General features: G+C 45.1%; 1 protein-coding gene across 2 annotated transcripts in view; it reads left to right on the forward strand.

The window, feature by feature from the left end:
* The window catches only part of SMIM7 (small integral membrane protein 7), a 30,042-nt gene extending 15,904 nt beyond the window's left edge, over positions 1-14,138 (forward strand). For both annotated transcript variants that reach the window (XM_075338322.1, XM_075338329.1), the window contains 2 exons: positions 6,264-6,354; positions 13,654-14,138. In XM_075338322.1, the coding sequence (XP_075194437.1) occupies positions 6,264-6,354; positions 13,654-13,669 (107 nt within the window). In that variant the 3' untranslated portion in view covers positions 13,670-14,138. The remainder of the gene's footprint in view (positions 1-6,263; positions 6,355-13,653) is intronic.
* The last annotated feature ends 11,135 nt before the right edge of the window (positions 14,139-25,273 follow it).

The following is a 25,273-nucleotide window of genomic DNA, read 5'->3' on the forward strand; positions in this document are numbered from 1 at the left end:
CCAGCTTCTCCCCAGAGAAGCAATACATTGGCATGGTCAGCCTTCTATATGGACCTGACAGCATGTGGATAACAGTGCTAGAATCATAAGGCGTGTTGGAAGGACCTGGTACATCAGTCAGTGGACTGGAGGTGGGGCTACCTGAAAATCTTGTGAATCCACCGGACTACACCCAACAGACACAAAAGGTGGTGTGGTTTATATATGATATTGAACGAGACAACTTGTATTCCTATTAATATTGCTCACTAAGCTGAATACTATACTTACACTTTCTGTTGTGGACAGAACCCTTTTCACCAGTCTTATTATCATCAGAGGCAGGCTTACAATGACAGGTCTCTATACGTGGCTGATGACGCAGCATCCACCATTCACAATAGGCGATGTCTGTCACAATGTGACTGCAGGTGTCACGCCAGGTACGAGAGGACTCCCGGCGAGAGGCCATCACAGGTGGAACACCAAGATAGCAATACAGCGGAAGGCCGTGGCGCTAGGGAGCAGGGTTACCTCCTAACACTCATCAGATGCTGATGTCTTCACTCCTAGATGAGTTCCACCCCCCACCCCCACCCCCCAATGAGCCTCATTTACTAGGCCCTCACTGGTCTTGAACTCACCGTGACTAGTGAAGGCCAGTGAGACGCTAGTCTCACTACTGCAATAAGGCAACACGAGGAAGGTACCACAAACAGGTCAGGAAAGACACAACAGATAACACTCTGCAGCTTCTCCAGCAGGAACTTCTCAGCTGCGACAGCTTAGCTTCTCCAGAGACTGGCTCCTTCAAAGTGGACAGCATAGATAGCTATAGTTGGCATAGGAAGGTAGGAAGGAGTGAGGAGCAGATATTTATAACAAAAGAGAGTGGCTGCAGGTGGGAATACAACTACCTGTTAGATCACTGCAGGATAGAAATGAACCTTAACCCCTTCAGCACCTGATGGAATTAAATACTCTCTAACTCGGAAAATGACGATCGAACACTAAAGCAAATCTGCGATCAACAACACAGTGACCTCTTGTTCCCAGATTACCCCGAGATCACATCAGGCCATAACTAGAGTTGAGCAAGTACCTAACTATTCATATTCCCTATACTCATATCGACTACTGTCTAATACTCACGTATCCATTCCGAATAGCATGTACAATGCAAATCAATGGGGAAAACTCACAATGTAACGAGTAACCCGAATGCTGTATTATTCATGCGAGTAGTGAATAGTGCGGGATTCAGGTAACTCCTTACATTGTGAGTTTTCGCCACTGACTTGCATTGCACATGCTATTCGGAATAAATACACGAGTATTAGACAGTAGTGGGTACGAGTATAGCGAGTACAAACAGTTAGGTACTCGCTCAGCTCTAGCCCTAACACACTCCTGACAATGTCACAGCTGACCCAGCTCCTCCACCCTTCACAATGACTTTCAGATCTTTTCAGAGCATGCCAAGAAAGCTCTCCTGTATGAATATGATCGTTTATAATAGGTCACTAACCCAGACCTAACACATATGTGTGAGGGACCACTAATAATATAATTCAACAGAGAAAAAGTGGTACTGACCCAAAATTCTTAAAAAATTATTTTATTTATTTAATTTAATACACATCTTATTACAATTAAAACAAGGAGGCCAATTAGGTTAGCCATACAGCATACTTATAATACAATCATATAAATAAATCATTGCTGACAAAACCAGTATAGTTACGGGATATATATGAACGTATCTATACAGCATAATTGAATGACCGTTCTGGATTAGGCCATAATACAAGTACCTTATTGTGGCACTATGCCTTAGTCACTATAATTGATCTCTATATAATAGAATTTTATATTTTAGAACTAGTTCATAATTATGCTATCACAGCTGTATAGAGGGGTTTGTAAACTGTAAGTTTTTACATAATAAATTGCCCAGTCACAATTCTCACCATAACATCCTCACCATATTCTGCTATGTGAAGGGGTAGAATTGTTAGTGTAGCCAATATAACCACTATATATGGTCACAGTATGTGGTGCCCGACAATAATCCTCCTAGTTATCCTCAATATAATTAGGAACAGTACTAACCCTAATAGCGTTATCAGCCTCCCAAGCAGTCCCAACGCGCGTTTCACCTCTTCATCAGGGACTATACACTCTACAGCTGTGATAGCATAATTAGGAACTAGTTCTAAAATATATATATATAAAATTCTATTTTATAGAAATCAATTATAGTGACTAAGACAGTGCAACAATAAGGTACTTAAACTATGGCCTAATTAAGGTTAATATTGTCCATAACTGTCATTCAATTACGCTGTATACATACAGTCATATATATCCCGTAACTTTACTGGTTTTGACAGCAATGTTATAATATTTAGATGATTGTATTCTAAGTATGCGGTAAAGCTAACCTAATTGGACTCCTTGTTTTAATTTTAATATTGTGTATTTAAATAAAATAATAATTTTTAAATAATTTTGGGTCAGTGCCACTTTTTCTTTGTTGAATTATGAATATGATCGTGCAGCCTCCGTCCATGTGGCTTTCTGTACAGTCTAATATAAGGGCTTGTGGACAGTGTGAAAATTGAAAATGTGAAGATTTTTTATTTTTAACAGGCCAGTAAAAAAAAAATAAACATTTTCAAAAATACACTCAACGTAAGCACTAGATCATGTGCTGCTCACACGCTCATTAATCACCTATACTGCTATACAACCAAAAATGAGCATTTATGCTGCTAATCTAGTTTCCATGTGATTGCCGTTGTATTAGTGGTCCTATATCAGTGTATACTGCTAAATAAATGGTCTAGTTATGAAGAAATGGTAGTCACAGGGCTTGTGACATGGCTTCCTGAATTCTCCTTCCATTTTAGTAAAGAGCTGTACCTCATTATGTATCTGCTAAAAAGCAGCATTAAGTGGCTGTTCACAGATGAGATGTAAGCATGCTTAGCATAATCCTATTGGGAATCATGCCCAGCCTGCTCGGGAGGGGACGGTAATCACTGTATTTTTCTGATAAATCCGGGCCCCATGGTTGTATTGTTAGACACATTATATCTATTTGTGTATCAGTCTGTGTGACATGTAAGAGGTGGACGATAGACAGCCTTTCTTCATACTTGGATAGAAACCTGTCCAGGGCCTGAAATACCGGCAGCGTGGAATTCTTGTTTTGGCACGACTATTGCAGGACTCTGTTCCAATGGCTTATGGCAAAAGCTTTATTTGCTTTTGTTAGCAATCTGTCCATATGGATGCATAGTGTGCATTGAGATCTATTTACATATCAGTATTAAACTAGACTTAGGGTACCGTCACACTTTAGCAACGCTCCAGCGATCTGACCTTATCAGGCTCGCTGCTGCGGCGTTACATGGTTGCTGGTGAGCTGTCAATTAGGCAGATCTCACCAGTGACCAGCCCCCAGCCAGCAGCGACGCGTGGAAGCGATGCTGCGCTTGGTAACTAAGGTAAATATTGGGTAACCAAGCGCTTGGTTACCCGATATTTACCATGGTTACCAGTGCACACTGCTTAGCGCTGGCTCCCTGCACTCCTAGCCAGAGTACACATCGGGTTAATAAGCAAACCGCTTTGCTTATTTACCCGATGTGTACTCCGGCTACTTGTGCAGGGAGCAGGGAGTTGGCACTGACAGCGTGAGAGCGGCGGACGCTAGTAACTAAGGTAAATATCAGGTAACCACGCAAAGCACTTCACTTGGTTACCCAATATTTACCTTGGTTACAGCTTACTCGCAGGCTGCCAGACACCGGCTCCCTGCACATTCAGTTCGTTGCTCTCTCGCTGTCACACACAGCGATGTGTGCTTATCAGCGGGAGAGCAACGTCCAAAAAATGAACCAGCACTGTGTGTAACAAGCAGCGATCTCACAGCAGGGGCCCGATCGCTGCTCAGTGTCGCACACAGCGAGATCGCTGGTGCGTCACAAAAACCGTGACTCAGCAGCGATCTCGCTGTGTGAGAAGTACCCCTTAATGTAATAATGACACAGCCATGGTCCCCAAGATTGCTGTCATTGTCTAAACGCTCTTTGCTTCACAGTGTATATATTGTAAATCTAGAAGACTTTAGAGCAAACCTTTCTTAGATCTGATGTGTTATTTGTACTAGAATCCTGGAGGTTGATAGTTGATCCAGAGAATGTAATGCATGGTATGAATAAGGACCGTTTCTACACACTAGTCTGAAACGCGTAGGTCTGGCATGTTTTTCCAAGGTGTCCTGTTTTTAATTGGATTCTGAAATAAACATTATTGTTTTTATTAGGGATGAGCGAGCACTACTATACTTGGGTGCTCGGTATTCCTAATGAGCAGTTGGACGCTCGGATGGGTGCGACTCGAGGATATCAATGGGGAACGCAAGCATTTTTACAGAAGAGTTCCCCGCTGACTCCCATTTTACTCGTCCGACTGCTCATTACGAGTACCAAGCACCCGAGCATGGTAGTGCTCACTCATCACTACTCGTTATGAGCACCCGAGCATGGTAGTGCTCACTCATCACTACTCGTTATGAGCACCCGAGCGTGGTAGTGCTCACTCATCACTACCCGTTATGAGCACCCGAGCATGGTAGTGCTCACTCATCACTACCCGTTATGAGCACCCGAGCATGGTAGTGCTCACTCATCACTACCCGTTATGAGCACCCGAGCATGGTAGTGCTCACTCATCACTACTCGTTATGAGCACTCGAGCATGGTAGTGCTCACTCATCACTGCTCGTTATGAGCACCCGAGCATGGTAGTGCTCGCTCATCACTACTCGTTATGAGCACCTGAGCATGGTAGTGCTCGCTCATCACTACTCGTTATGAGCACCCGAGCATGGTAGTGCTCACTCATCACTACTCGTTATGAGCACCTGAGCATGGTAGTGCTCACTCATCACTACTCGTTATGAGCACCTGAGCATGGTAGTGCTCACTCATCACTACTCGTTATGAGCACCTGAGCATGGTAGTGCTCACTCATCACTACTCGTTATGAGCACCTGAGCATGGTAATGCTCACTCATCACTACTCGTTATGAGCACCCGAGCATGGTAGTGCTTGCTCATCACTACTCGTTATGAGCACCCCAGCATGGTAGTGCTCACTCATCACTACTCGTTATGAGCACCCCAGCATGGTAGTGCTCACTCATCACTACTCGTTACAAGCACCCGAGCATGGTAGTGCTCACTCATCACTACTCGTTATGAGCACCTGAGCATGGTAGTGCTCACTCATCACTACTTGTTATGAGCACCCGAGCATTGTAGTGCTCACTCATCACTACTCGTTATGAGCACTCGAGCATGGTAGTGCTCACTCATCACTACTCGTTATGAGCACTCGAGCATGGTAGTGCTCACTCATCACTACTCGTTATGAGCACCCGAGCATGGTAGTGCTCACTCATCACTACTCGTTATGAGCACCCGAGCATGGTAGTGCTCACTCATTACTACTCGTTATGAGCACCCGAGCATGGTAGTGCTCACTCATCACTACTCGTTATGAGCACCCGAGCATGGTAGTGCTCACTCATCACTACTCGTTATGAGCACCCGAGCATGGTAGTGCTCACTCATTACTACTCGTTATGAGCACCCGAGCATGGTAGTGCTTGCTCATCAATAGCTTTTATCCATCATCGGAGGGCAAAGTGCTGGATCTTTTCCTTTTGATCTGAGGATATCAGGTTACAATACATTGGCTTGTGGTTTTCATAAAAACTTTTGAAAGGGATTGGGTTGTCCAACCCTATGACATTTTTGACAAATTGCTTACAAGCTGGATGAATGGAAAGCGGCGGGGTACCTGGAATTAATCGGTACGGAACTCATGGCATTGGTGATATGAGTATTACTCGTGGGGTTGGACGTCTTATTAAAGGGTTATTCCCTTCTTTAGAAATGATTATCTATCCATAGGAACCCAGACGAGCGCTGCATGGAGCTTATTTGTGATGTACCAGCGCCCCATTCCTCTCTATGGGACTGCTAGGTACAGAGTGTAGCGTTCAGCCATTTCCACCACCCAATAGAGAATACACGGAGTGATGGTACATTCAGCGGAGCTCTGCAGAGACACATTCCTGGATCGGTGGCGTCCCAACAGTCGCACTCATTTTTAGAATGGCATGTTTTGTATATACACTTACAGTAGCCCACGTTTGTGCTCCACCTCAAATTAATAATGTTTTTTTGGTGTGTGTTTTTCTTTTTCAGGTGACAATATTCGAGAATTTCTCCTCAGTTTACGCTACTTCAGAATTTTTATCGCCATGTGGAACATTTTTATGATGTTTTGTATGATTGTGTAAGTACGATTTTATTTTTTCCAACATTTTATTAGTTTTTCTTCACTATAACAAGAATAGTTTATTAATCCATTTCTTATTAAGGCTAGGCTGGGGCTATGCAGAAACTTGCCCGTGACACAGGTCTGGTGGCCACAGATCATTCTATGCCACTGCTATAAAAGAACATACAGTGGAACCTTGGTAACGAGAACAATCCGTTCTGGGACTGTGCTTGTTAACCAAGTTACTCGTTCAGCAAAGCAAGATTTCCCATAGGAAATCATTGCAATGCAGACAATTCGTTCCACAACTTGTTAAATGTCCCATACTGGTCCCCTGTTGTGCCATTCCGCACATGCACAAACACGCACATATTATGCTCACCTTACCTTCCGTTCCATCGTCGGTCTGCTGGGACTTGCTGTTCTCTAGCACGGGCCGTGTATCGGGTAACCATGATGACGAGGAAGGAACTTCTGCACCCAGAGCACTGACGTCAAAGGCAGGAGCCTCTGATTGGTCAGCACGCTGCCATTGAGTAGCATCTGACAGGGGAAGTTCCTGCCTCGTCGCCGATGGTTACCGATACACAGCGTGGAGCGGCGAACTACAGGACCCAGGAGGCCGGCGATGGAACGAAAGGTACACATATTATATGCTCGCCTTACCTTCCGTTCCATCGACGGTCTCCTGGGTCCTGTAGTTTGCCGCGAGGATTCCTCCCTCGTCGCGATGCACCGGCGAACTACAAGACCCATTAGGCCGGCGATGGAACGGAAGGTAAGGTGAGCATAATACTGTATATGTGTGCGTGCGTGCTTGTGTGTTTGTTTGTGTGTGTTTGTGTTGACTGCAAGAGCGGGTTAGAACGCGGTGTATGTACGGAACCGGAAGTGTGTGCGGTGAGTATTTTGCTCGTACAGCAAGGCTTTCTCGTAAACAGAGTTACAAATTTACAGAAAGCTTTGCTTGTTAAGCGAAATTCTCGTTAAGTGGGTTACTCGTTAAGCGAGGTTCCACTGTAGTGCAGCGGAATGGGGTTATGTTGTAACCAGTAGGTTGCAAAAAGCCCAAATAGTTCTGTCTTTCTGCGACTTATTTGCGGTACCTTCCGAGATATGCTATTCTTTGGGGTTCCTGCGTTCTTGATAAAGCCACACCAGGTTAGACTAAAGCTATATGTGGAATATATTCCACCAAAGGGTTATTGTTCCATGTGAATTTGCTTTGGATTTCATCTTTTATAAAAGGTAAAGTCCACAATAGATCTGCCACACTCCATATCTGCATCCAATTCTACATTTAAATTGTGGTAATTTTGCTGCAGATAAATATGGTGTTAACCTTGGGCTGTATTCACACATCCGTGTGCTGTTTTTTTTCTCTGACAGCACACTGACCCATAGGCTTTTATTGGTCCATACACACATCAGATTTATAAAGGGGTCCATGTCTCCTGTCCAGTAGACTCAGAGCATGTCCCATTCTGTTTTGTGGATCTGACCCTGCCTTTAAAGCATACCAATCACCAGGATTTTCCTATATAACCTAAAGCCAGTGCTATACTGGCACTATCAGGCTAATTCTATACATACCTTTTAGTTGTCAGCTCAGATGTTTAGGTTTTGAAACACAAGCAAGTAAAGTTTGTAAAATTAGCAGCTTGTTGAGTGACAGCAGCTGCCGATCAGCTGATAGCTGGGGTGGGTATTCACAGTGATTCTCGCCCCCCTGCCTGTCGTCGTCCTCGTTATTTCTGCTAATTCTATTATAGAATCGTTTTACTAATAGTTGTAGAAGGACCTGTGCTGATGTCATGCCCATGTGACCAGAAGGGGCGGGGCCTCAGCCAACATAGCTGATACCAGGAAGCAACATTATTTTTCTGTTGGCTGAGGCTCCACATGGGTATGACATCAGCACAGGTCCTTCTACAACTATTATTAAAACGATTGTATAATAGAATTAGCATAAATAATGGGGAGGACGACAGGCAGGGGGGCGAGAATCACTATGAATACCCACCCCAGCTATCAGCTGATTGGCAGCTGCTATCATTCAAAAAGCTGCTTATTTTACAACCTTTACTTGCTTTTGTTTCAAAACTTAAACATCCGAGCTGACCACTAAAGGTATGTATAGAATCAGCCTGATAACCTAGTGCCAGTACTGCACTGGCTTTATGTAGGAAAATCCTGGTGATTGGTGTGCTTTAAAGTCTGTGTAGATCAGTGAGACACAAGTGACACACTTTTGTATTACTAGTAGAGTTGAGCGGATTGCAAATAATCCGGGTCCGGTAGGTCCGCGGCGGGTTGACAAAGAAGTCCGGATCCGATCCGTAATCCGGCCCTATATATGTCAATGGGGAGCGGAATCTGGGACGAGAGAGAAGAGAGAGACAGACAGACAGACAGACACACCCCCGCGTCCGGGTTGGACTCTGATCTGACGCTCAAACCGTGTGGATATGGCTTTTGCCAATCCGGGTCCGCTCAACACTAATTACCAGTATGTGATATGTAGTGCAGATGACACAAATCAACCCCAAATCTCAGTGTCAACAACTCTAATAAAAATGTAACCACAATGCTTTTGAAGTTTTGTTTCGTATTAAAATTATTTAGAGGGTTTGTCCACTATTTGGACACCCCCTTCTCATTTCCCATATGCACGCCCATAAAAGTAACAAATCCTATACTCCCCTCCAGTGCCGGCGTGGTTCCTCCAATCTCAGAACTCGCGATCCCGGGCCCCACGTGACATTGTTATGACACACAAGACCCAAAACCAATTAACGTTGGCCTTCTTCTCTCCGCCTTTGGACGTTTAAGTAATTAACAAGAAGTGAGAGCTGCGGCTGCTGCGCACATCATGTTAATTACTCCTGTGTCTGAAGGCGGGCAGAGAGAAGTCGGCGCTGATTGTAATGACACATGAGCCTCAAAACCAATGTCACGTGGACCCCGGGAATGCGAGTTCTAACATCGCTGGTACCACACTGGCACCGGAGGAGCGTATAGGATTTTTTTATTATTTTTAAAGAGGCGCACATAGGGGATGAAAAGGTATTCTTTATGTAGTTGACAAACCCTTTAATAATAATTTTTTTTTCATGGCAGGCCCCCTGCAAAAAACACTTTTTAAAAAGCTCTTTCTAAATAACTTTTTTGCACACTATTTTTTATGAATATTGCATATGTCTAATATTTATTTTGCTAGTGTGGAACCCCTGTAAGGGGGTTGTCCAAACACTTAGGAGATTTTTAGAAACCCCTGCAGCTTACAAAATCCTAACTTCGTGTAAAGTACAATCCGCTGGGATTTAGCAAGTGTGTAAATTGCCACTGGAACCAGTAAGTGGAGCTGAATCCTAGCAGTGTGTCATTACAATAGTTAGGAAGGGTTTCCTCGGTGATGGAAAACCCCTTTAGGCTATGTGCGCACTTACCGGATTTTGCCGCGGATTTTCCGCGGATTTGCTGCATGTTTCGCTGCAGAAAATGTTCATAACATCTCTGCAGTGAATCACCAGCAAATCCTATGGAGAAAAAAAATCCTGTGCGCACTGGGCGGAATTTGACAGCTGCATGTTTTGCTGCGGGAATCCCGCAGCAAAAACAAGTGCATGTCACTTCTTTTCCGCACATCGCTGCGGGATTCCACTCCATTGACTCCAATATAATCGTGAAATCCCGCAGGGAATAACGCAGGCAGAAAATTCTGTGCGGTTCACTGTGTTTTCCTGCGTTATTCCCTGCGGTATTTCGCGGTTTACCTCCGGTAATGTGCATCGCTTGTCTGCAGTTTTGCAGGGAAGTGATGTCATTACAGGAACAGGAAGCAAAGCAGAGAGTAAACACACAGATCACAGACACAGAACACATCACAGACACATAGAACACAGACACATAGAACACACATAGAAAGAAAACGGAAATATAGAAAACAAAGACGTGGGCTCCGCTGCATATTTACCGTCCAGCCGAGGTAAGCACATAGCGGCGGCCCGGTATTCTCAGGCTGGGGAGGGAGAGGGGCAGGGTTAATGTCCCCCGCCTCACTCCCCCTCCGGCAGCCGAGAATATCAGCCGCAGCTGCCCCGGCACTGTCGCATGCATTATGCGGCAGCACCGGCGTGTCCCCGGCTCTTCTTGCTGCCGTGTAGCAGTGGCAGCAAGGTAATACAAGGGGTTAATGATGGTGGGGGACCACCGCCATTAACTCCAGGCTTGATCATGGCAGCGTCTATGTGACAGCTGACAGGATCAACCCGTAAGTAAAGTGAAAAAAACACACACACCGAAAAATCCTTTATTTTAAATAAAACAAACAAGCCTCGTTCACCATTTTATTAACCCCTCCCGCACCAAAGCTCCGGCGTAATCCACCGCTCCGGCGTAATCCACAGGTCCTGCGCTGCTTCCATCCAGCCGCGACTGACATAGACACAGCGCTGAATGAAAGCAGCAGACAGCAGAGATAATTACTGGTCATTTCCCACGGCCGGTAATGTGAACTCACTGCCGACCGTGGGAAATGCAGCGATCTGTCATCTATCTATCTGTCTATCTATCTATCCCTCTATCTATTCTTCTGTCTATCTATCTACTATCTCAGGATTAAATGACTTTTTTTTTTTTTTTTTCAATGTGCTTTATTGCATTGAATGCAATAATGCACATCCCAACCCGCACGCGGCAATACCGCGAATAATACCGCGGTAAAACCGCAGCAAACCGCATGCGGTTTTCGGGTGCGGTTTCCCGCGGTTTTTTACCGCGGGTGCGGTAATCTTTGAGAGCATGCGGAATTTTCTCAAGGAAATTTCATTTCCCAGTGCGCACAAGGCCTAAAAGGGAATCTGTCGTCAGGTTTCTGCTACCTCATCTGAGTGCAGCATAATGTAGACAAAGAGACTCTGAATCCAATGATGTCTCACTTACTTTACTGGGTGCAGTGGTTGTGACACTATCAGTGTCTTTAGATTTAGGAATGCAGCAGAGCTCAGAAAGCTGCCTCCACCCACACCAGGTTCTCTATGTACATTGTCTATAGACAGTGAGGTGCTAATCACAGCAAGGAGCATGCCGGACTATCTGACCTAGTCAGCAATGATAATGCCCTGAAGCTAAAACAAACATTGCAGGTAAACAACAGTAGGGACCTTGATAAGAGACACAACGACAAAGTCTGTGTGCTAACCCCTACAGCATGCTGTCTACAGATTACAAAAACCTGCTGACAAATTCCCTTTAAAAAATATGGACATTTTTTTTCATTTTATTTCAATGCATATAGTTTTGTCTTAAAATAAAAATTTGCAACAGTGTTTCATTAAAATTTATAGAAATGTTGCACACTCTGTATAGAAATATAACCATTGTGTTGTACAGTCTATTGCTTGCTACAGAATGAGTTACCTGAGAATCTGTCAGTGAACTCGATCTGATGGCAGAGTTTGTAATGGTTGAACTCATGAAATTTAAGCTGCACTTTTTGGTCAGAAATCAGCTGAAAGTGGCCTAGAAGAAATGTGATTGTTACAAATGCCCCCACCAGGACATGCGCACAGGTTTTCAGAGAATTCATTCTGCAGTGCAACACCATGGCTATATTGTGCAAAATTTGTACACCATTTTTTAATGAAACAGAGTTGCAGTCAGCCACCAATTGTATAAATTCTCCCACTTAAAAAGATGAGATTTGCCTGTAATTGACATCATAGGTAGACCACAACTATAGAGACAAAATAAGAAAAGAAATCCAGAAAATCACCTTTTCTGATTTGGCAAGATTGTTTTTTGCAAATTATGATGGAAAATAAGTATTTGGTCAATAACAAAAGTTCATCTCAATTTTTTGTTCTATATCCTTTGTTGGCAATGACAGAGGTCAAACGTTTTCTGTAAGTCTTCAAGGTTGGCACACACTGTTGATGGTATGTTGGCCCATTCCTCCATGCAGTTCTCCTCTAGAGCAGTGATGTTTTGAGCCTGTCGCTGGGTAACATAAACTTTCAACTCCTTCCAAAGATTTTCAATGGGGTTGAGATCTGGAGACTGGCTAGGCCACTCCAGAACCTTCATATGCTTCGTACAAAGCCACTCCTTCATTGCCCTGGTGATGTGCTTGGGATCATTATCCTGCTGAAAGACCTAACCACATTTCATCTTCAATGCCCTTGCTGATGGAAGGTTTGCTCTCAAAATCTCACGATACATGGCCCCATTCATTCTTTCATGTACACAAATCAGTCGTCCTGGTCCCTTTGCAGAGAAACAGCCCCAAAGCATGATGTTGCCACCCTCATGATTCACAGTAGGTATGGTGTTCTTTGGATGCAACTCAGCATTCTGTCTCTTCCAAACACAACGAGCTGTGTTTCTACCAAACAGTTCTACTTTGGTTTGATCAGACCATATGACATTTTCCCAATACTCTTCTGGATAATCCAAATGCTCTCTAGCAAACTTCAGACGGGCCCGGACATATACTGGCTTAAGCAGGGGAACACGTCTGGCACTGCAGGATCTTAGTTCCTGGCGGTGTAGTGTGTTACTGATGGTAACCTTTGTTACGGTGGTCCCAGCTTTATGCAGGTCATTCACTAGGTCCCCCCGTACGGTTATGGGATTTTTTTGCTCACCGTTCTTGTGATCATTTTGACCCCATGGGGTGAGATCTTGCGTGGAGCCACAGATCGAGGGAGATTACCAGTTGTCTTGTATGTCTTCCATTTTCTTATTATTGCTCCCACAGTTGATTTCATCACACCAAGCTGCTTGCCTATTGCAGATTCAGTCTTCCCAGCCTGGTGCAGGGCTACAATTTTGTTTCTGGTGTCCTACGATAGCCCTTTAGTCTTCACCATAGTGGAGTTTGGAGTGTGACTGTTTGAGGTTGTGGACAAGTGTCTTTTATACTAAAAAGTTCAAACAGGTGTCATTGCTGCAGGTAATGAGTGGAGGACAGAGGAGCCTCTTAAAGAAGTTACAGGTCTGTGAGAGACAGAAATCTTGCATGTTTAAGATGACTAAATACTTATTTTCCACCATAATTTTCCAATAAAATCTTGCCAAATCAGACGCGGTGATTTTCTGGATGTTTTCTCATTTAGTCTCTCATAGTTGTGGTCTACCTATGATGTCAATTACAGGCCTCTCTCGACTTTTTAAGTGGGGGAACTTGCACAATTGGAAGCGGACTATATACTTACCTCTCCCTGTACATATGTATGGTGCTTGTGGCTATAATGCAAGTTTAAGGATAAAATACACAAGCATGTTTTAATTCTCCTCTTTTCTTCCTTTCAGGTTGTTTGGGTCATAAGTAAACATGATGGGCCTAGGAATGGTTCTCTTCGGCTATGTAGATATTTTTACCCTACGACCTTAAAGAACTTCCGATAGCCAACCTTCGTTCCATCGACCTCACCAAGGCCTAGTATCTGCAGATAAAGGCATTCTGTAGAAATGTGTATATATATTGGACTATTTTGTGACTTTACCGCAATATTCTCTATTGCGATGTTAGAAAATCAAACCTTATTTTCACATGGGACCTCTTGCAGTCGCTCAATATGTTGTTTTTAGTTGTTGCCCGAGACGGCATGATATATAAAAGTAGTAGGATAGTATTACAGAAGCACAGACCTTCCTCCATCGCTGATTAATGGCTTCCTGACGATGACCCTGAAAGGTTATGTATTTAGGACAAGCCTAGTTTCTGCATTGCTTTTCATTTCTGTGCCTAACCATCTTTCTTTCTTTTTGTGATTTTTTTTTTTTTTTTTTTTTTTTACACTTACTGCCCACATCTTCTATAGAGCATAATGTAAAATATACTACATGTACTACGATACGCTCTACCTTTGCTGACATTGCATTTTTGCCTAAAAAACTATTTTGCAATTGGGGTGGATTAAAAATTTGGCCCCGATTTTTTTTACTTTTTTCTGTATCACAATTGCAAAAAGGATTTTTAGCTTGAAATATTTGCATTTAAAGGGAACCTGTCAGCAGAAATGTCCCCTAAAACCTAACAGATTCCCCCTCTGCAGCTCCTGGGCTGCATTCTATAAAGGTCCCTGTTATGATTGTGCCCACTTTCTGACCGAAAAAAAGTGTTTATAAAGTTGTACCTTTTTGGCTTCTGATTCTGTAAATCCGTCACGGGGGCGGGCTGCCTGATGGCCGTTATTCTGCCCCCTGGTCCTGTATGCCGCCCCCATCGCTGATTTCAATACTTCTGGACGCCGCCCACTGCTCCAGCCATCCCCGCGCATGCCCAGTGCCCATCTCTCGGGGATGAGCACTGTGCCCAGCGTCACCGCTGGTGACGTGCACGCAGGGTTAAGATTATGGGCGGTGCTGTGATGTTTATTCCTAAGCAACCGCCCATAATCGCGGGACCGCGCTTTCCCCCTCGGCCTGCTTCTTTCTGCGCAAGCGCGCTGCTGCTGACCTCACTTCGCCTCCTTCCCATCTTGCCCCGAGGCAGGAAATAGATGGGAAGAGCGCGGAGCAGTGACTACACCGAAAGCGCGGTCCCGCGATTATGGGCGGTTGCTTAGGAATAAACATCACAGCACCGCCCATAATCTTAGCCCTGCGTGCACGTCACCAGCGGTGACACTGGGCACAGTGCTCATCCCCGAGAGATGGGCACTGGGCATGCGCGGGGATGGCTGGAGCAGTGGGCGGCGTCCAGAAGTATTGAAATCAGCGATGGGGGCGGCTTACAGGACCAGGGGGCAGAATAACGGCCATCAGGCAACCCGCCCCCGTGACGGATTTACAGAATCAGAAGCCAAAAAGGTACAACTTTATAAACACTTTTTTTCGGTCAGAAAGTGGGCACAATCATAACAGGGACCTTTATAGAATGCAGCCCAGGAGCTGCAGAGGGGGAATCTGTTAGGTTTTAGGGGACATTTCTGCTGACAGGTTCCCTTTAAGTGAAATAAAAAAAAATGTCCCCAAAGATGGGCAATACCTAAAAGCAGACTAAAGTATTTACACCCTAAACAATGCATTGTGGGTTCAGATCTTTGATTGATTAATTGGTAAAGAAAGTAAATTTAGGAACAAGACCCTTTTTACATTAGTTTCTTCTGCTTGATTTCAAGGAAATGTCAGCAGGTTTTTACTACCTCATCTGAGAGTAGCATTATATAGGAAAAGAGACCCTGATTCCAATGATGTATGACTTAAAAGGGTGGTTCACCTATAGTTTTTATTTTATAGATCGATATGTTGAGAAACAAAGTTTCTCTCAAATACCTTATGTTGGCAATAGTACCTGTGAGAGGCGCTATTGCAGACCGCTGTTCCCCATTGCCTGACCCCCGGGCTCTGTGACCTTGGGGATCTGGTGATGTCATGTCAAGTTCCGGATCACGTGAATCACCGAGGATGGCCCCAGTCTTCCTGACTCACTGTGGGGAGATAAGGTATGCACACCAGTGACTATGTAAGGGGAATACATGGAATAGCAGAAACTGCTGTGTGAATACTGACTTGAAAAATCCAATAGCTATGTGTAAAAGTGAAAATGTGAAAAATGGAATCTGCATTACTGCCATGAACATATGAATCAAGAGAAATTTAGCTACTGAATTGATCAATGCAATAGAGCCCCAACACTACGCCAAAGTATTTCTCTACGTTGGGGTCCCTAGCTTGTGTGTGTCCTCTCATGCAGTTAAAAAACTTACCGTGTATGGGAAGCTGAGACCCAGGCTATTTATGCGTATTGTATGGATTGGCAATAGGTCTGGTGGGGAGGGTTCACAAACGAAAAACTACTAACAATAACGAATAACGTTTGGAACTCCATTCTATGTCTGAACTGGGTGCACATAGCTATTGGATTTTTCAAGTCAGTATTCACACAGCAGTTTCTGCTATTCCATGTATTCCCCTTACATAGTCACTGGTGTGCATACCTTATCTCCCCATAGTGATGTTTTTTTAGGTTTTTTGCACCCAGTTCAGACTTAGAATGGTGTTCCAAACGTTATTCGTTATTCCTGACTCACTGGTCTGTGGGCAGAGTTTCACCACTCATTACAGCCCACTGTGTCTCCTGCTTGCAGCGCTCTGCTGTGAGGGAGGAGGGAGCGGATGGGCTGTGACATGCGGTGAAACACCGCCCACAGTCCATCACTCAGGAAGACTGGGGCTGGCCGCGGTGATGTTAGGTTTAACAGGTTTAGGTTAGGTTTAACAGGAACTTGAAGTGACATCACCAGATCCCCGAGGTCACGGAGCCCGGAGAACAGCGGTCCACAATAGCGCCTCTCACAGGCACTATTGCCAACATAAGGTATTTGAGAGAAACATTGTTTCTCAACATAATATCGATCTAGAAAATAAAAAATATGGGTGAACCACCCCTTTAATTTACTGGCTGCAGCATTTGTGATACAATCAGAGTTCTTAGGCTGGAGTCACACTTGCGTGTATCTCACGAGAGTCTCACATTGCATCACCCGGCATGGCTTGATGCTCTCCGGACAGGAGCGTCTCAGCTACATAGAAATACATGCAGCCGACCCGCTCCTGTCAGGAGAGTGTGCGGCCGTGCCGAATGATGCGATGCGAGACACGCACAAGTGTGACTCCGGCCTAAAATGTAGCAGAGCTCAGAAAGCTTGCTCGCACCACAGCTTTCTGTGTACATTGTCTATTGATAGTGAGCTGCTAATCAGAGAAGGGGGTGTGGTCTAACTCAGGCTCGTGTGCACTGTAGTCCTGGCATTGATTATCTCCTAGTGATAAAAGATTCACTGTGTGGAAAGAACAGCACACAGCTGAATAAGTAACATATCCCTGAATTCAGTGTTTTAACCCATACATCATACCGTCCTCAGATTACATAGCAAAAACCTGCTGACAAATTCCTTTTCAGTGTTCAAAATATGATACCAGCTGAGAGAGACAACTATTACTTATAAGACTCTGGTCTCTCATAGGCATATTTCTTATGATAGTGATTGAAATCTACTGTATATATGTGAGGAAGAAGTGCAGGATCAGACTATACACAGTTTTTCTGTAACCGTGAAGACACATAGATCTGCAGGGAGCTGTGGCATAAAACAATAGATTTTTTTTAAAACTGTTTATTATAGACAATTCGAAGCAGTACAAATTATATGTTTAAATAAAAAGTGCATCATTTATCACTGTTACCTATATTGTCCCTGTCAACTTGTATTACTGAGACGAAGATTTTTAGTTTACAAAATGGCTCAAAAAGAGCAAAAACTTTCCATAACTATGTACCAACCATTGCATAGGTCAGATCTGTAAATGAAGGGGCGGTTGTGCCGCACCTCTCTTTTCCACCTGATCTGACATGGGGTGTGGAGGGATGCTGAAGCTTCCAATGCCAGGCTGGTATTGTGCCCTTGTTTTATTAATTAGAATAAATGAATGACCCCTGCCCAGTGTGTAGCATCGACTCGTCATCCCCGATCACATCACAAAGGAGGGAGGCAGGCACATCACCTGTGTTCTAACAGTGTCGCCAACACATGGAGTAGAGATGAGATTATATGCTCACAACTCCAGATTACCTCTCTGACATATATCACTTATCTGATGACTTCACAATATCTACAGTGGGGAAATAATTTTATCCCTTGCTGATTTTGTAAGTTTGCCCACTGACAAAGGCATGACCAGTCTATAGTTGTAAGGGTGGGTTAATCTTAACAGTGAGAGAATATCCAAAATAAAATCCAGAAAATCACATTGTATAAATTATATAAATGTATTTGCATTTTGCAGAGAGAAATAAGTATTTGATCCCTCTGGCAAACAAGACTTAATACTTGGTGGCAAAACCCTTGATTTGCAGCACAGCAGTCAGACATTTTTTGTAGTTGATGATGAGGTTTGCACACGTCAGGAGGAATTTTGCTCCACTCATCTTTGCAGATCACCTCTAAATCATTAAGATTTTGAGGCTGTCGCTTGGCAACTCGCAGCTTCAGCTTCTCCATAGATTTGCTATAGGATTAAGGTCTGGAGACTGGCTTGGCCACTCCATGACCTTAATGTGCTTCTTTTTGAGCCACTCCTTTGTTGCCTTGACTGTATGTTTTGGGTCATTGTCGTGCTGAAAGACTCAGCCACGACCCATTTTTAATGTCCTGGCAGAGGGAAGGAAGTTGTCACTCAGCATTTTACAGTACATCGCTCCATCTATTGTCCCATTGATGCGGTGAAGTAGTCGTGTGCCCTTAGCATAGAAACACCCCAAAACATGTTTCCACCTCCATGCTTGACAGTGGGGACGGTGTTCTTGGGTCATAGGCAGTATTTCTCTTCCTCCAAACATAGTTGAGTTTAGACCAAAGAGCTTCATTTTTGTCTCATCTGACCACAGCACCTCCCAATCACTCTCAGAATCATCCAGGTGTTTATTGGCAAACTTCAGATGGGCCTGCACATGTGCCTTCTTGAGCAGTGGGACTTTGCTGGCACTGCAGGATTTTAAGCCATTATGGTGTAATGTGTAACCAATGGTTTTCTTGGTGACAGTGGTCCCAGCTGCCTTGAGATCATTCATAAGTTCCCCCCGTGTAGTTTTAGGCTGATTTCTCACATACATCATGATCCTAGATACCCCATGAGGTGAGATTTTGCATGGAGCCCCAGATCGATGTCAATTAACACTCATTTTGTATTTCTGTATGTCTCCTTGTCGCCCAGCGTCTTACTTCTGGTTTTGTAGCCCATTCCAGCCTTGTGCAGGTCTATGATCTTGTCCCTGACATCCTTTAGAAAGCTCTTTGGTCTTGCCCATGTTGTAGAGGTTCGAGTCTGACTGAGTCTGTGGACAGGAGTATATTATACTGGTGACAATTTAAGACAGCTGTCTATAATACAAATAACGAGTTTATTAGGAGCGTCTAACTGGTCTGCAGGAGCCAGAACTTTTAATGGTTGGTAGGGGATCAAATAATTATTTCCCTCTGCAAAATGCAAATAAATTTATATAATTTATACACTGATTTTATTTAGAATTTTCTCACTTAAAATTAACCTACTCTTAAAATTATAGACTGTTCATGTCTTTGTCAGTGGGAAAAAGTACAAAATCAGCAAGGGATCAAATACTTATTTACCCCATTGTGACTATAATTAGTACTCCAAAGGGAATATATTACCAAGTTTTTGTCACCTAATGAATTCTGCCTAATATAGTCCGGTACCCTGCGGACAGCAATGTCACTAATTTTCCTCCCTTTTAATTTATTCAAAAACTTATTGCCCACTAAAGGAATGTATAAGCCCATCAATTTCCGAACACTGAAAACTAGTTGCTCTTCAACCATATAGGTTCTGCAAATATGACAATCATTCCAAATGGAGCCAAAATTCCAATATTGCTTCTTCCGTTTGCTCGCATTTGTCCAAATAGAACTTTGACTACATGTGGGGTATCACCGCGCTCATAAGAAATTGGGTAACAAACTGTGGGGTCCACCTTTTTCGTGTCACCTCTTGTAAATGTCAGACATTTGTGAAAAAATGAAAATGTTTACTATAACTTATCAAATTCTGTGAAGTACCTGTGGGTTGAAATGCTCACTATACCCCTAGATAAAAATCCTTGAGTGGTCTAGTTTCCAAACTGTGGTCACTTGTGGGGGGTTTCTGCTGTTTATGTACCTTGAAGGCCCGGCCGTGCTCTCAATCTATTTCAGCCAAATTTGCTTTCCAAAATTCAAATAGCGCTTCTTTCCTTCCAAGCCCTCCTATTTGTACAAACAGAGATTTCTGACCACATGTGGGGTATCGGTGCCCTTAGAAGACACTGGGTGACAAATTTTGGGGTCCATTTTGTCATGCTATCTTTTGTAAAAGTGAATAAAATACGGCTAAAGCAACATTTTTAGGTAAAATGTATTTTTTTTTCCCCACAGTTTGCATTATTTCCTGTGAAGCACCTGAAGGGTTAATAAACTTATTGGATGTGGTTTTGAGCAGTGTGAGGGGTGCAGTTTTTAGAATGGTGTCACTTTTGGACATTCTCTGTCACCTCGGCCTCTCGAAGTCACTTTAAGGCTATGTTCACACTAGAAAAATGATTTTTCTTAAGAAATTTCTTAAGAAATTTCTTAAGAGTGCACCTGTGTTAAAAAAAAACGCACCAAAAACGCACCTGCGTTTTCGGTGCGTTTTCGGTGCGTTTTTACCGCTGGTTGCTCCCTGCGTTATTGTGCCAATTATCTATGGCAAAAAACGCAGTTAGCTGCAGAAAAGAAGTGACATGCTCATTCTTTTTCTTAAGAAAATCTACTGAAAGAATTTTCTTAAGAAAAAAACGCAGTGTGTGCACAGCTAATTTTTTTTGCCATAGGTTTTGCTGGGGAATGTCTGCAGAAAGGTTACAAGAATTTCTCAAGAAATTTCTGCAGCAAAAACGGACCCAAAACGCAGGTAAAAAACGCTGTGTGTGAACATAGCCTAAATGTGACGTGGTCCCTAAAAAAATAAAAAAAAAAAAAAAAAAAAAATGGTTTTGTAAATTGTTAGAAAAATGAGAAATTACTGATGAACTTTAAACCCTTCTAACTTCCTAACGAAAACAAGATATGCTTCAAAACTTGTGCTGCCAGAAAGTAGACAAGTGGGAAATGTGATTTAGTAAAAAAAAAAAATCAAAAACCCTCAGTTTAAAAATTGCAAAATTTTCCAAATTTCCTAAATTTACCACTAACATGAATTACAACATGTCACGAAATAACACTCAGAATCACAAACCTGCAAAATGCAAATAAATGAATATAATTTATACAATCTGATTTCCTGGATTTTATTTTGAATATTCTCTCACTGTTAAAATTAACCTACCCTTAAAATTATAGACTGTTCATGTCTTTGTCAGTGTATAAACTTACAAAATCAGCATGGGATAAAATAATTTCCTTCACCTTATTTGCCCCCAGCCCTTCCTGTGATGTGTATGCCCCCAGCGTCTCCTGTTATATATACATTACATTGGAGAACATGGGGCATATACATCACAGGAGGGGCTGGGGATACATGTCCCCAGCCTCTTGTGTGATGTATATGCCACCAGTGTCTCCTGTGATGTATATACAGCAGTCCCAGTGTCTATGTGATGTGTATATACAGCAGTCCCAGCGTCTCCTGTGAAGTATATACAGAAGTCCCAGTGTCTCATGTGATGTATATATAGCAGTCCCATCGTCTCCTGTGATGTATATACATCTGTTATATGATGTATATGGTTTACCAATCTTATAAAGAGTTGACTGCGCTCCAGACAAAGACAAACCTGAAAAAGCAATTGTGAGAAGCAACATGATTATTATCACCAAACATCAGAGCTACACCATTGAGAAGCAGCTCCAGCCATCACAATAGGGCTGTGTTTATTAATTGTTTGATCAAATATAGCAGGGTCATTTTCACATTGATAATTTTGTGCGGCCCCCGAAGGTTGGTAGAAAATTTCAAATGGTTCCACACCCATGTTCCAAGGGTTAAGACAGAAAATTCAGTCATCCCTGTGTTGTCACTGTCCAATCTTTTGTTTATTTGCTGTGTCTGTTTTAGCAGCCAAACCCTGATCATTGCTGTGGCTAGCTGGCTCAGGCTATGTTGTCCGGCACACCCACTTCTCTGTACATGGACAGTGAGGTGTCAATCTCTCTAGAGAGCCTGGTGTGGGAGGGGACAGCTCTCTGAACTGTTATATGACTAACGCTAAAAATGCACCTTGTGACAGAATAGCTGCACCCAGTAATCTAATTGATAGATTCAGAATCTCCATGCCTGCGTAATGCTGCTCTCAGATGAGGTAACAAACCTGGAGAAAAATTTCCTTTAGGCCCCCTTCACACGTCAGTGAAAAACAGACGTTCCTTCACTGACGTGTAAAACACTCACATGTCCCTTCGTGATTGCACATGGACATTACTCACCTGCCTTCTTTCCTGCTGTCCATGGTGCTAAACTCCTCGGCTCTGCAGCGTCCGCCCACCACTCTCTGCAGCTACATCCGGGTCGGCTGTTCCTGCGTTCATGAATATTCATGAGCCGGGCAGGAGCTGCAGAGAGCGGAGGCTGCACATTCGCGTCGCTGGAAAGGTGAATGGAAAATGTTTTATTTTATGTCAGTGTTTTTCTGGTACGTGTTTCATGGATCACACCATAGTGTGGTCCGTGGGTCATCAGTGATGCCAGAAAAAAACTGACTTGTCTCCGTGCAGAATCACATGCGTGCACGCTGCACGGAAACACTGTCAGTGAAAAATCACTGATGTGTGCGCAGACCCATTGATTATAATGTGTCTGCGTATGTCAGTGATTCTGGTACGTATAAAAAAAAAAAGCACAAACGTACCAGAATCACTGACGTGAAGGGGCCTTAAAGGGAATCTGTCACCAGGATTTTGCTACAATCTTCTGAGAGCAGCATGATGTAGGGACAGAGATTCTGATTCCAGCGATGTTTCACTTACTGAGCTGTTTTTATAAAATCAGTTTTATCTGCGGCAGATCGAGCAGTGTGCAAGTGTGCATGCTTCACCTCCGCAGTCCCAGGCTACAAGGCAGCACAGGTGCGCATACTTAATCTCCGCAGTCCCAGGCTACAAGGCAGCACAGGTGCGCATGCTCCACCTCCGCAGTCCCAGGCTACAAGGCAGCACAGGTGCGCATGCTCCACCTCCGCAGTCCCAGGCTACGAGGCAGCACAGGTGCGCATGCTCCACCTCCGCAGTCCCAGGCTACAAAGCAGCACAGGTGCCCATGCTCCACCTCCGCAGTACAAGGCAGCACAGGTGCGCATGCTCCACCTCCGCAGTCCCAGGCTACGAGGCAGCACAGGTGCGCATGCTCCACCTCCGCAGTCCCAGGCTACAAAGCAGCACAGGTGCGCATGCTCCACCTCCGCAGTACAAGGCAGCACAGGTGCGCATGCTCCACCTCCACAGTCCCAGGCTACAAGGCAGCACAGGTGCGCATGCTCCACCTCCACAGTCCCAGGCTACAAGGCAACACAGGTGCGCATGCTTCACCTCCGCAGTCCCAGGCTACAAGGGAGCACAGGTGCGCATGCTCCACCTCCGCAGTCCCAGGCTACAAAGCAGCACAGGTGCGCATGCTCCACCTTCACAGTCCCAGGCTACAAGGCAGCACAGGTGCGCATGCTCCACCTCCACAGTCCTAGGCTACAAGGGAGCACAGGTGCGCATGCTTAACCTCCACGCTACCAGGCGGCACAGGTGAGCATGCTTCACCTCTGCAGTCCCAGGCTACAAGGGAGCACAGGTGCGCATGCTTAACCTCCGCAGTCCCAGGCTACAAGGCGGCACAGGTGAGCATGCTTCACCTCTGCAGTCCCAGGCTACAAGGGAGCACAGGTGCGCATGCTCCACCTCCACAGTCCTAGGCTACAAGGGAGCACAGGTGCGCATGCTCCACCTCCACAGTCCCAGGCTACAAGGCAGCACAGGTGCGCATGCTTCACCTCCGCAGTCCCAGGCTACAAGGCAGCACAAGTGCGCATGCTTCACCTCCGCAGTCCCAGGCTACAAGGCAGCACAGGTGCGCATGCTTCACCTCCGCAGTCCCAGGCTACAAGGGAGCACAGGTGCGCATGCTCCACCTCCACAGTCCTAGGCTACAAGGGAGCACAGGTGCGCATGCTCCACCTCCGCAGTCCCAGGCTACAAGGCAACACAGGTGCGCATGCTTCACCTCCGCAGTCCCAGGCTACAAAGCAGCACAGGTGCGCATGCTCCACCTCCGCAGTCCCAGGCTACAAGGCGGCACAGGTGAGCATGCTTCACCTCCGCAGTCCCAGGCTACAAGGCAGCACAGGTGCGCATGCTTCACCTCCGCAGTTCCAGGCTACAAGGCAGCACAGGTGCGCATGCTTCACCTCCGCAGTCCCAGGCTACAAGGCAGCACAGGTGCGCATGCTTCACCTCCGCAGTCCCAGGCTACAAGGCAGCACAGGTGCGCATGCTTCACCTCCGCAGTCCCAGGCTACAAGGCAGCACAGATGCGCATCCTCCACCTTCACTTCCACAGTCCCAGGCTACAAGGCAGCACAGGTGCGCATGGTTCACCTCCGCAGTCCCACGCTACAAGGCAGCACAGGTGCGCATGCTCCACCTCCACAGTCCCAGGCTGCAAGGCAGCACAGATGTGCATCCTCCACCTTCACCTCTACAATCCCAGGCTACAAGGCAGCACAAGTCCGCATGCTTCACCTCTGCAGTCCCAGGCTACAAGGCAGCACAGGTGCACATGCTCCACCTCCGCAGTCCCAGGCTACAAGGCAGCACAGGTGCGCATGCTTAATCTCCGCAGTCCCAGGCTACAAGGCAGCACAGATGCGCATCCTCCACCTTCACTTCCACAGTCCCAGGCTAGAAGGCAGCACAGGTGCGCATGCTTCACCTCCGCAGTCCCACGCTACAAGGCTGCACAGGTGCGCATGCTCCACCTCCACAGTCCCAGGCTGCAAGGCAGCACAGATGCACATCCTCCACCTTCACATCTGCAGTCCCAGGCTACAAGGCAGCACAGGTGCGCATGCTCCACCTCCACAGTACAAGGCAGCACAGGTGCGCATGCTCCACCTCCACAGTACAAGGCAGCACAGGTACGCATGCTTAATCTCCGCAGTCCCAGGCTACAAGGCAGCACAGATGAGCATCCTCCACCTTCACTTCCACAATACCAGGCTACAAGGCAGCACAGGTGCGCATGCTTCACCTCCGCAGTCCCACGCTACAAGGCAGCACAGGTGCGCATGCTCCACCTCCACAGTCCCAGGCTGCAAGGCAGCACAGATGCGCATCCTCCACCTTCACCTCTGCAGTCCCAGGCTACAAGGCAGCACAAGTCCGCATGCTTCACCTCTGCAGTCCCAGGC

This window comes from Anomaloglossus baeobatrachus, chromosome 1 (genome assembly GCF_048569485.1).
Source record: "Anomaloglossus baeobatrachus isolate aAnoBae1 chromosome 1, aAnoBae1.hap1, whole genome shotgun sequence".
Taxonomy (NCBI): Eukaryota; Metazoa; Chordata; class Amphibia; order Anura; family Aromobatidae; genus Anomaloglossus; species Anomaloglossus baeobatrachus.